The sequence below is a fragment of the Neoarius graeffei genome, chromosome 18 (genome assembly GCF_027579695.1).
Source record: "Neoarius graeffei isolate fNeoGra1 chromosome 18, fNeoGra1.pri, whole genome shotgun sequence".
NCBI classification, from domain to species: Eukaryota; Metazoa; Chordata; class Actinopteri; order Siluriformes; family Ariidae; genus Neoarius; species Neoarius graeffei.
Genome location: NC_083586.1, coordinates 65,981,153 through 65,993,754, shown reverse-complemented (window position 1 = coordinate 65,993,754; position 12,602 = coordinate 65,981,153). Strand labels below are relative to the sequence as shown.

Here is a 12,602-nt window from a genome sequence, read left to right as displayed (position 1 = left end):
GCCTTGAACCAGTGATTTAGCTTGCCTAGTTCAACATTTATCGTTATTATAAGTGTATCAAAATTTTTATGAGACATGAATAGATTAGTATCGTCTGCAAATAGTAATGTAAAGAGTTTGTCTGATACCAAGGCGAGGTCATTCACATAAATCAAGAACAAAAGAGGACCAAGTATGGATCCTTGAGGGACTCCACATGTTACAGTTTTATGGGATGAGACAAAACTATTACTAAAAACATATTGCTTTCTATCTGACAGATACAGTAATCTTTTAACCATTGGAAGGCAAAACCTTTAAAACCATAGGAGTTTAGTTTATTGAGTAGTATATTGTGATCTACAGTGTCAAAAGCTTTAGATAAGTCGAGAAAAATTCCGATGGTAAATTCGTTATTTTCCAGGGCTGAAGTAATTTTATCTACGAGCTGTAAAAGGGCCATATATGTTGAATAATTTTTCCGAAATCCATATTGATGTAAATATAGAATGTTATTAATTTCTAGGTGCTTCAAAATTCTTTTGTACACTACTTTTTCTAAAATTTTAGAAAATGCCGGTAAGATTGATATGGGTCGATAATTGGTGAACACACAGGGGTCTCCAGATTTGTAGAGTGGAGTTACCTTGGCTACTTTTAACTCAGAATGCACTTTTCCAGTTTCAAGGGATGTTTTGAAGACACGTGTAATGGGTTCTAGAATTTCTGAAACGATCTGTTTTAATAATGAAGCTTTGATTTCATCCTTACCAGGTGCTACAATTTTTAGATTGATAATTATCTCATGAATTTCCATTGTGCTGGGCGCTTTGAAAAACCTGATGGGTAAATAATCATTCGATAGGTATGATAATGGAGAACGGTTAGTCTTATCTATTTTTTTTGCCAAAGAAGGGCCAATATTCACAAAAAAAATCATTAAATTTATTGACTATATCTTGTTGATTCAACACTTCACCTTCCCCGTCAAAAAACTTTAAAGGAAGAGTAGAAGCTGCCCTTTTTCTATTGAGAAGTTCATTTATGAGTTTCCAAGTATTACGTATATTAGTCGATGCTGTTACAAACCTATCCTGATAGTATTGCCTCTTAGACATACGAATCAAACAATTAAATTTATTTCTATATATTTTGTATTTTTGTAATGTTGTAGGGTTCTTTAAATACTTCCTGTAGAGCTTATTTTTCATATTAGAAGACTTGTGTAATCCTTTTGTAAACCAAGCTTTAATATTGCTCTCCGAGTTCCTTTTTGTTGAAATAGTTTTCAGAGGGAAGCATTTTTCAAAATGAGAATTAAAAATCTGAAGAAAATTGCAGTAAGAAGAATTTGGCTCAGTGTTATAATACACGGATTCCCAGCTTTCTTTTGATAAGACAGCTTTAAATGTATCGATATTGCCTTGATTGAAACTTCGGTAACTGCGTTGTTGACATTTTGCTGTTCCATTTCCTCTACTGAGTTTAGTGATATAAAATACAGGTAGGTGATCTGATATGTCTGTAACAAGAAGACCTGATGAGTGAGAATTAATCATAGAATTTGTCATGATGTTGTCTATCAGTGAAGCCGATCTATTTGTTATTCTAGACGGCTTAGTTATTGTAGGGTAAAATGTGCACGAATACAGTGTTCAGAAAGTCTGCAGTTAATGAGTGGCTTTCATGTTTTAAGAGATCTATATTAAAATCATCAAGCATATAACAGTTTTTACCTTCTTTATTAATTGCATCTAGAGTTGTCGTAAAATTACTTATAAAGTTCTTGATATCAGTATTGGGTGGTCGGTATATGCAACCTAATATAAGACCTTTTCCCATTGCAGAGGAGGATGGATGTACAGTTAGGTCCATATATATTTGGACACTGACAGAATTTTTTTTTTTTTTTACCTGTTTACTGAAACATATTCAAGTTATAGTTATATAATGGACATGGACATAAAGTCCAGACTTTCAGCTTTCATTTGAGGATATCCACATTAACACTGGATGAAGGGTTTAGGAGTTTCAGCTCCTTAACATGTGCCACCCTGTTTTTAAAGGGACCAAAAGTAATTGGACAATTGACTCAAAGGCTATTTAATGGGCAGGTGTGGGCAATTCCTTCGTTATGTCATTCTCAATTAAGCAGATAAAAGGCCTGGAGTTGATTTGAGGTGTGGTGCTTGCATTTGGAAGATTTTGCTGTGAAGAAAACATGCGGTCAAAGGAGCTCTCCATGCAGGTGAAACAAGCCATCCTTACATTGTGAAAACAGAAAAAAAAACCATCCGAGAAATTGCTACAATATTAGGAGTGGCAAAATCTACAGTTTGGTACATCCTGAGAAAGAAAGAAAGCACTGGTGAACTCATCAATGCAAAAAGACCTGGATGCCCACAGAAGACAACAGTAGTGGATGATCGCAGAATAATTTCCATGGTGAAGAGAAACCCCTTCACAACAGCCAACCAAGTGAACAACACTCTCCAGGAGGTAGGCGTATCAATATCCAAATCTACCATAAAGAGAAGACTGCATGAAAATAAATACAGAGGGTTCACTGCACGGTGCAAGCCACTCATAAGCCTCAAGAATAAAAAGGCTAGATTGGACTTTGCTAAAAAACATCTAAAAAAGCCAGCACAGTTCTGGAAGAACATTCTTTGGACAGATGAAACCAAGATCAACCTCTACCAGAGTGATGGAAAGAAAAAAGTATGGTGAAGGCATGGTACAGCTCATGATCCAAAGCATACCACATCATCTGTAAAACACGGCGGAGGCAGTGTGATGGCTTGGGCATGCATGGCTGCCAGTGGCACTGGGTCACTAGTGTTTATTGATGATGTGACACAGGACAGAAGCAGCCGGATGAATTCTGAGGTATTCAGAGACATACTGTGTGCTCAAATCCAGCCAAACTGATTGGTCAGTGTTTCATAATACAGATGGACAATGACCCAAAACATAAAGCCAAAGCAACCCAGGAGTTTATTAAAGCAAAGAAGTGGAATATTCTTGAATGGCCAAGTCAGTCACCTGATCTCAACCCAATTGAGCAGCATTTCACTTGTTAAAGACTAAACTTCAGACAGAAAGGCCCACAAACAGACAGCAACTGAAAACCGCTGCAGTAAAGGCCTGGCAGAGCATTAAAAAGGAGGAAACACAGCGTTTGGTGATGTCCATGAGTTCAAGACTTCAGGCAGTCATTGCCAACAAAGGGTTTTCAACCAAGTATTAGAAATGAACATTTTATTTACATTTATTTAATTTGTCCAATTACTTTTGAGCCCCTGAAATGAAGGGATTGTGTTTAAAAAATGCTTTAGTTCCTCACATTTTTATGCAATCATTTTGTTCAACCCACTGAATTAAAGCTGAAAGTCTGAACTTCAACTGCATCTGAATTGTTTTGTTCAAAATTCATTGTGGTAATGTACAGAACCAAAATTAGAAAAATGTTGTCTCTGTCCAAATATTTATGGACCTAACTGTATTTCTATAAAGAGAGATTCAATCATATCTTCCTCAGATTGAATGACGAGGTCCTTTCGTTCAATGAACTCAAGGCTCTGATGTATTAAGATAGAGACTCCTCCACCTATTCTTTTTAATCTGCAACAGTGTAATGAAGCATAGTTCGGTATGTCATAAAAACGTGATGTAGAATCATTAAGCCAGGTTTCAGTTAGGCCAATGACCGAAAAATCATGCTGAAGCGTTGATAAGTAGTGAGTGAAGTTATCATAATTCTGTGGAAGGCTCCTAATATTAATATGTAACATTGAAAAAGTTGAAATGGCGTAAGACAGTTTTTTGCACAAATTCTTAAATGAATTTTCAGAATAATACTGGCATAAATTGTTCATAGAATTTCTGAAAAAGTTTACGTCGGGGTCCCAATCATTTGTGTATTTTGATTCATTTTCGCTTTCATTGTGTAACGAAAAAGGATTTGAACATCAGGTTAACATCTTCAAATGTGTTTGAACATGTAGTTTGGGTTCCTTGTCTTCCTGTTTGTAGAGATGTATTTAACATAGCCATAGTTAAATTATATACATCATTACACAAAAAATGCTAAGTAAGAGTATCAGAAATATATTTTTATTGGATGTCATTTTTCTTTCTGATTACGAGTTTATCATAATTAATCACCGCATAGTCACCACGTTGTCTTGCCGCCTTCATCTCGGGTACCAGTTCAGCTCGTCGTTTCCTGACTTGTTCTGTGAAATCCTCGTTGATGAAGATGGTAGTCTTCTTCAGATGAGATCTGGCTTTACTCAGGATGAACTGCTTGTCCTTAAAACGCAACAGTTTGACAACTATCTGCCTTGGTCAAGGAGAATCCCTTATGAAGGGGCCGTTACGATGTACTAGTTCAATTTCAATAGTCTTAGGGTTTAACTGCAGGTTTTTGGACAGGATGTTTCGCACCTTTCCTTCTGACTCTGCCCATGTTTTCTTGCCGTTGTCGCCTTCCACTCCATCAATGACGATGTTGTTCCTTCGACTCTGGTTTTCTAAATAATCCATTTTCTTAGCAATCTCTGGCGTGTCTTGAGACCTGATACACAGAGGCCAAGTTTACATTAGACCGTATCTGTCTCGTTTTCTTCGCGGATGCACTGTCCGTTTACATTAAACCGCCTGGAAATGCCGGGAAACAGGAATCCGCCAGGGTCCACGTATTCAATCCAGATCGTGTCAGCTCCGGTGCTGTGTAAACATTGAGATACGCGGATATGCTGTGCTGAGCTCTAGCTGGCGTCGTCATTGGACAACGTCACTGTGACATCCACCTTCCTGATTCGCTGGCGTTGGTCATGTGACGCGACTGCTGAAAAACGGCGCGGACTTCCGCCTTGTATCACCTTTCATTAAAGAGTATAAAAGTATGAAAATACTGCAAATACTGATGCAAATACTGCCCATTGTGTAGTTATGATTGTCTTTAGGCTTGCCATCCTTCCACTTGCAAGTAATAAGTGATATGCGCTGGGATCACACACACAGCGGCTCAGTCCCGAATCACTGCTTGTTCACTTCACTCGCGCGCTCTGTGAGCTGCGCAGGGCCGGAGTGCGCACCCTCCAGAGGGCACTCGCTGTTCAGGGCGGAGTGATTTGGAGCGCAGGATGCCTGCGGAGCCGAGCGTATCCGTGTATTGGTGTTGCTGTGTGCACGCAAATCATGTATTGGTGTTGCTGTGTGCACACTAATCGTTTTAAAAACGTTAATCTGATGATCCGCTGATACGGTCTCATGTAAACATGGGCTTAACTGACTCTATGGTGGCCTTCAGTGCGTTGACTTCTGTTTGAGCTTCTTTCAGTAAAGTTTTAAGAATGTCGACTTCTGCTTGCGAGTACTGTAGTGATGACTTAACTTCCTGAACTTCTCTCACAAGGGAATCAATGCGCTTGTTAGCTGAATCCATTAACATCTGGGTAAAGGATTGAAAAATCGCTTCTTGTCTTTTTAAGAGATCCTCATAGAACGCTTTGTTCTGTTCCATCATTTCTCTCATTACCCCCACTGACACAAACTCGTCTTCCGCTTGACTTTTCTGGCCGCGAGTGGGCATGATTGAAAATGGAAAGTATACTTGTATTGACTAAATTGGAACGGACTCACCGTTTTTTCTTCCTGGGACCTTCTGTTGAAGAGTTATAGCTATAACAGCTTCAGGGTTGAGGTGCAGAAAGTCGATGTTGCAACCTCTCAGCCCACTCTCAGCCTGCTCTCACACAGCCTCTCAGCCCCGTCCCCCGCGCAGCCTCTCAGCCCGCTCTCGCGCAGCCTCTCAGCCCGCTCTCGCGCAGCCTCTCAGCCCGCTCTCGCGCAGCCTCTCAGCCCGCTCTCGCGCAGCCTCTCAGCCCGCTCTCAGCCCGCTCTCATGCAGCCTCTCAGCCCACTCTCACGCAGCCTCGCTCCCACACAGCCTCTCAGCCCGCTCAAGACTGAGACTGAGATACTGAAACCTGAACCAAGACTCTATAAAACCAGAAAATGGACAATACCCTGAACATGAGATCCCTGGACCAAGACACTGAGCACTATATCCCAGACCATAAATTTTAGCACTGAGTCCTAGAACAAGGGGTGGCATGGTGGTGTAGTGGTTAGCACTGTTGCCTCACAGCAAGAAGGTTCTGGGTTCGAGCCCAGCAGCTGACAGGAGCCTTTCTGTGTGGAGTTTGCATGTTCTCCCCATGTCCATGTGGGTTTCCTCCGGGTGCTCCAGTTTCCCCCACAGTCCAAAGACATGCAGGTTAGGTTAACTGGTGACTCTAAATTGACCGTAGGTGTGAATGTGAGTGTGAATGGTTGTCTGTGTCTATGTGTCAGCCCTGTGATGACCTGGCGACTTGTCCAGGGTGAACCCCGCCTTTCACCCATAGTCAGCTGGGATAGGCTCCAGCTTGCCTGCGACCCTGTAGAACAGGATAAGCGGCTACAGATGATGGATGGATGGAGTCCTAGAACAAGATCAAGAGCAATGAGACCATTTCCAGACTTTAACTCTCAGCATTGAGACTCAGAACTCTGAACACTGAGATGCTTTCCTGATCCAAGGATCTGTGTAGACTAAGAGGTTAAGAACTGGAATCTAGACCCACATTACTTCTGTGATTCAGATCAAGGTGCTGAGTCCAAATACACAGACCATTATGCAACACATTTTAAAAGACTAAATTCTGAAATTCAGACCCCTATCAAGACACTGAGGACTGAGTCCCAGATTGAGACTCAGATGTACTGAGATGATTAATAAACCCAGACAAAGGCCAAAGACCGAGATCCAGGATATGAGCAGTCATATCCAGACACCATCCCTGACAGACTTGGAACACCAGATGTAGTTGAAGACCTTGAACAATTATCTGTGTACTAATGATTATGATGTAGACCAAGACTCGCACATACCAGTATCCTTACAACCAAGACCCAGGCTGTGAATGCTGAGGCTGAGACCAAGATGAAGACAATAAATTAACCCCAGGCCAAGACTTTGACCCCTCAGATCCAGATTGAGAGCCACATTCTGAGAATGAAACCCAGTCCCAGACCAAGATCCTTAGCAAGCAAAGAGCACCAAGACCAAATCCAAGCCACTGAGAACTAACCCCCAGAGCAAGACTCTGACCACCTGAGATCCATAGAGTCACAAAGAGACACACTCTGAACACTAAACACACTCCAAGAACAAGACTCCAAGACCTAGAACAAGACTCCACAGACTGAGACCCAGACCATAAGATTTTGTTGTCTTCAGATATCAAGACCACAAGATCACTACCATAAAAATGCAACACACACACACACACACACACACCCCTCAGGCTCTTTTTTACTGCTCACAGAAATGCAGCAGCATGATCTCACATAGATTGTTTTGTCTTAGACATTGATGAATGCGATGGGGAAGAACATGTGTGTGGTGAAGATGGCATTTGTTCCAATAGTGAAGGCAGTTACTCTTGCCAGTGTAACCCTGGTTACAGTAACTATGGAAACAATCAAACTAAATGCACAGGTGAGAGAGAGTGTATAATTCATGATGAAACATTCAAAACTGTACCAAACTCATTTCCTTTAGTAAAATCATCTAATACTGGGTTATTGTGTGTGTAGAGTTGAAATGTAACAGAATCAACAGCACATCTCAAAAGGTAAACGTACACAGAATAAACCTGTCTACTAATTTCACAACCAATCAATCAATAATAAGTAAGAAAAATGATAAAAATGATAAAACTCTTTAATTTGTCATCTGTTTTCCATCAGCAGGATGTTGCAGTGATGGGGGATTTGTTGGATCTGTTCATGACAAGTTGTGAGTCATTAAGTGGCTCATCGAGGGAACAACGCACAGGAGAAACATTACTGGAGGTACACACACACACACACACACACACACACACCAAATGATGTGGATATGATTTCTGTAGAGGACCCATCCTTAGAAGGTACAAAGGCATCAGTAAATGACAAACTGTATATGAGAGTATTACAGGGTCCAAACCTATCTGTTTAGAAGTTATCTGCCAATAGAGTGTTCCGTTTATGCGTCCAAGTCCTTCCCATGCCAGGACCTGGCCTTTCCAGACAGTCTCCTGTCCCAGTACTAACCAGGCCCTTAAGACACATTGGGTGGTGCCATGGTTGTGTAGTGGTTATCACTGTCGCCTCACAGCAAGAAGGTTCTGGGTTCAAGCCCAGTGGCCGATGGGGGCCTTTCTGTGTGGAGTTTGCATGTTGTCCGCGTGGGTTTCCTCCGGGTGCTCCGGTTTCCCCCACAGTCCAAAGACATGCAGGTTAGGTTAACTGGTGACTCTAAATTGACTGTAGGTGTGAATGTGAGTGTGAATGGTTGTCTGTGTCTATGTGTCAGCCCTGTGATGACCTGGCAACTTGTCCAGGGTGAACCCCACCTCTCACCCATAGTCAGCTGGGACAGGCTCCAGCTTGCCCGCGACCCTGTAGAGGCTAAGTGGTTATGGATAATGGATGGATGGATGGATGGATGGATGGATGGGCAGTGCTGATCTCCGCTTCTATAGCCCTCAGCCTCTCACCTACTGTACAGATAGGGGTACAGTGGGGGGTGGGTCCTCTGGTAACCATGAGAGTTTGACTCCCCACTTGCATCCGTATTGCAGCATGGTACAATTTTTTAGGTACCATTTTTATGATGGCCTTTGGTATGACCCGACAGTGAGTAGAACTCGCGATCTCCTGGTCGAGAGGTGGACACGCCAACGACTAGGTCAGCTCACAGTCCTCTACATGTAACATCACATTTTTAGTTACAGAAATTTACTTACACATGTGGGGAAGATCCAAATCCAGCTGTGGTGTTACCAGACATCCCAAACTCACAAGTCACATTATCTCATGGCCCAACCTAATTTCTGACATCATTAGAAGGTTCAAACTGTAATAGTCAAAGTAAAAAAACAGATGATGTTTAGTTGTTACACGCTTATCTCAAACACTGTGTCCAGCTGTTACTCATACTTCTGTCCAGTGATGGCAGAAAGAAGGCCAGCAGGAAGAGGGCAGGTAGTCAGGCAGGCAAGGACAGGATGGAGAGAGGTAGATAGCAGGCAGGCAAGCAGGTGGCACACAGTGGTGTAAAATCCAATTGTTTGTAGAGATCTACAAAAGGGCCTTACTTCATACTTTTTTTTTGACACCATTAGAGGTCTTTAACCTGTAAGTCAGATCATCTGGTAGTCCAGCCTCATCTTTAGAAATGGGCAGCCAGCCATGGCATAAAGGTTAGAGAAGCAGGTTTAGGACACCAGCTCGATTCCTTCCCTGGCCCAGCAGGAAAATGTGTGGGTGGGGGTAAATGTACGTTACGTTAATGGCATTTAGCAGACGCTCTTATCCAGAGTAATGTACAGCATACACAGAACAGCCTGGGGAGCAGTCGGGGGTTAGGTGCCTTGCTCAAGGGCACTTCAGCCAGTCCTGCTGGTCCAGGGAATCAAACTGGCACATAGCTGAAGTGCCCTTGACCAAGACACCTAATCCCCCAACTGTTCCCTGGGCTGCCCTGGGAACAGGGCACTACTTTCAGATGGGTTAAATACAGAGAAAGAATTTCACTGTGCTCAAATGTATATGTGAGAAATAAAGCCTCTTCTCTAGAAGGTCCAAACCCACCTGATATGGCATCATCACAGGGTCCAAAACTGCAAATGATGCCATTAGATATCAGTCCAAACCCATGTGTGATGTCATCAGAAAACCAAACTCATATATGAGATTAACAAATAGTCGAAAATTGTACACACACAGGGGCGGCACGGTGGTGTAGTGGTTAGCGCTGTCGCCTCACAGCAAGAAGGTCCGGGTTCGAGCCCCGTGGCCGGCGAGGGCCTTTCTGTGCGGAGTTTGCATGTTCTCCCTGTGTCCGCGTGGGTTTCCTCCGGGTGCTCCGGTTTCCCCCACAGTCCAAAGACATGCAGGTTAGGCTAACTGGTGACTCTAAATTGAGCGTAGGTGTGAATGTGAGTGTGAATGGTTGTCTGTGTCTGTGTGTCGGCCCTGTGATGACCTGGCGACTTGTCCAGGGTGTACCCCGCCTTTCGCCCGTAGTCAGCTGGGATAGGATCCAGCTCGCCTGCGACCCTGTAGAACAGGATAAAGCGGCTACAGATAATGAATGAGAATGTACACACACACACACACACCAAACATCATCAGCATAATCCTGGTCCATGTGTGTTTCCTCAGAACCTGCTGAATGTGACAGGTGGTGTGTTATCAGGTGGGAACCTGAACTCCAGCTCGACTCTGAGTGTGTTTTTCGGAGCAGTGGAGAACACAATGAGGCTCATCGCACCTCAGCTCAACAAACACACAACCAGGATGGACAACGAGGACACTGGTACACACACACACACTTCTCAGAGTCTGGTTTCTACCATGAACTCACTGATTTCTCCAGCCAGAAATGATTCACTTCATAGGAGTGTAAAAAGTGCTGTTGCTGAATTTCAGAGGCGTGGCTTACAGTCAGGAAGGATCTGACTCCGCCCACTGGACCTGTCACACTGGACACAGACAATGTGCAGCTTAACATGAGCTGGGAAACAGCAGTGGGATCCAATTACCCTGGTATACACACACACACACACACACACACACACACACACACTGTCTCTCTCTTCTTTGTAATATTAATCTGTCTTTTTTTTCATTCAGGTTTTGCATTTGTGGCGTTAGTCAGTTATAAAACTCTGAACTCCACCAGCGTGTCGTCTCCAGTGAACACAGACACAGAATCATCACACAGAAACACCACCTTCCTGCTCAACTCGGAAGTGGTGACGGCACTCGTCAGTAACACGGAAACACACTCCCTGCCCGAGCCTGTCACACTCACCTTCAGACACAAGAATGTAAATAAAAGAAAACGCACCTTTACACAATATGTTCCGTTAAAGAAATAATTTGTGAGAGAGAACGTTAATTACCTTTCCTCACTCAGAGACTCGTTTTCTCTGATTATTCCCTTTTCCTGTAGGAGAGAAAGGTGTCCAAGGGCCTGAACTACAGCTGTGTGTATTGGGATAAGGCCCAGGGTGAAGGGGTGTGGTCAGGGCAGGGATGTGTGAAGGCCGTGTTTAACTCCACCCACGCCGTGTGTACCTGGAGTCACCTGAGCAGCTTCGCTGTTCTCATGGCCCTCTATCCCATAAAGGTAGGGACAGAGTTTAGTGGGTAGGGTCCAGAAGAAACGAGCACATTGTGATAAAGACACTAATTAATCTCTCTCTCTCTCTCTCTCTCTAGGACACGTTTGAGTTGGTGTGGATCACGCGGGTCGGTCTCACCATCTCCATCATCTGTTTATTCGTTTGTATCCTGACGTTCTGGTTCTGTCGCTCCATCCAGGGAACTCGCACAACGATACACCTCCACCTGTGTGTTTGCCTCTTCATCGCCAACATCATCTTTCTCTTCTTCATCTCCAAAACACAGAACAAGGTTTGTGTCCAAGTGTGAGGGAAACAGCCTGGAGCTAACCCTTCAGAGAAGGTTTTAAAGATTGTTTCTGTTTCTCTTCTGAAGGCCGGTTGTGCTTCAGTCGCAGCGCTCCTCCACTTCTTCTACCTCGCTGCGTTCTGCTTCATGCTGCTGGAGGGGGTGCAGCTCTACCGCATGCTGGTGTTGGTTTTCCACACCACGCTCCACCCGCTCTACCTGTATGCTGTGGGATACGGCATTCCTCTCGCCATCGTCATCATCTCTGCCATCACCTTTCCGTCCGGCTACGGCACCGACCGCCAGTGAGTGTGTGTGAGACAGAGCAAGCATTTATGCCAGTGATGGGGAACATGGTCCACCTGTGGTTAAGACAGTGAAGTTTACAATATGAGAAGGAAAACAAACAAAACGGTTTGTTTTGATTTCTTTAATTTCTGTGTGTGTGTGTGTGTGTGTGTGTGTGTGTGTGTGTGTGTGTGTGTAGCTGCTGGCTTTCTCCTGACCAAGATTTCATCTGGAGTTTCTTTGCACCAGTCTGCATCATCCTCCTCCTCAACAGTTTCTTCTTCATTATAACCATCTGGAAACTGGCCAAAAAATTCTCCAGCCTCAACCCAGACCTCTCCAAACTAAAAAGACTCAGGTGTGTGTGTGTGTGTGTGTGTGTGTGTGTGTGTGTGTGTTTACCAAATTGTAGAGGTGATATAGTAGATTAATATCATAGTTATGGTTCTTTCTCTCACTCCCCTCTCTGTGTTTTTCCTTCGTAGGGGTTTCCTCCTGACGGCTGTAGCTCAGCTGTGTGTGTTGGGGGGGATGTGGATTTTTGGTTGTTTCCTCTTTCAGGAGGAGGGGACACTGGTAATGGCATACCTCTTCACTCTTTTTAACAGCCTGCAGGGGGCGCTCATCTTCATCTTGCACTGCCTCATGAGCAAATCGGTGAGGCACAGCATTACGATTTTACTGGAGATAAATAATGTTACACCTACACTTCATAATAACTTTAAACTTAACTTTAGTAACCCTAACTGTAACCTCCACCTCAGTAACTCTAACCTCAGGAACCTTAATCTCAGTAACCCATACCTCAACCTCAGTAA

The 12,602-nt window shown here is 43.5% G+C and overlaps 1 protein-coding gene across 4 annotated transcripts in view; it reads left to right on the top strand.

Annotated features, from left to right (window-relative positions):
- LOC132866483 (adhesion G protein-coupled receptor E5) overlaps positions 1-12,602 on the top strand; it is a 47,405-nt gene that overhangs the window by 29,994 nt on the left and 4,809 nt on the right. For 3 of the 4 annotated variants that reach the window (XM_060899283.1, XM_060899282.1, XM_060899280.1), the window contains 11 exons: positions 7,400-7,531; positions 7,630-7,667; positions 7,783-7,887; positions 10,243-10,396; positions 10,510-10,626; positions 10,714-10,910; positions 11,036-11,212; positions 11,305-11,499; positions 11,584-11,801; positions 11,984-12,142; positions 12,270-12,441. In XM_060899283.1, coding sequence (XP_060755266.1) covers positions 7,400-7,531; positions 7,630-7,667; positions 7,783-7,887; positions 10,243-10,396; positions 10,510-10,626; positions 10,714-10,910; positions 11,036-11,212; positions 11,305-11,499; positions 11,584-11,801; positions 11,984-12,142; positions 12,270-12,441 — 1,664 coding nt within the window. The remainder of the gene's footprint in view (positions 1-7,399; positions 7,532-7,629; positions 7,668-7,782; positions 7,888-10,242; positions 10,397-10,509; positions 10,627-10,713; positions 10,911-11,035; positions 11,213-11,304; positions 11,500-11,583; positions 11,802-11,983; positions 12,143-12,269; positions 12,442-12,602) is intronic. The other variant, XM_060899281.1, reaches the window with a different exon arrangement.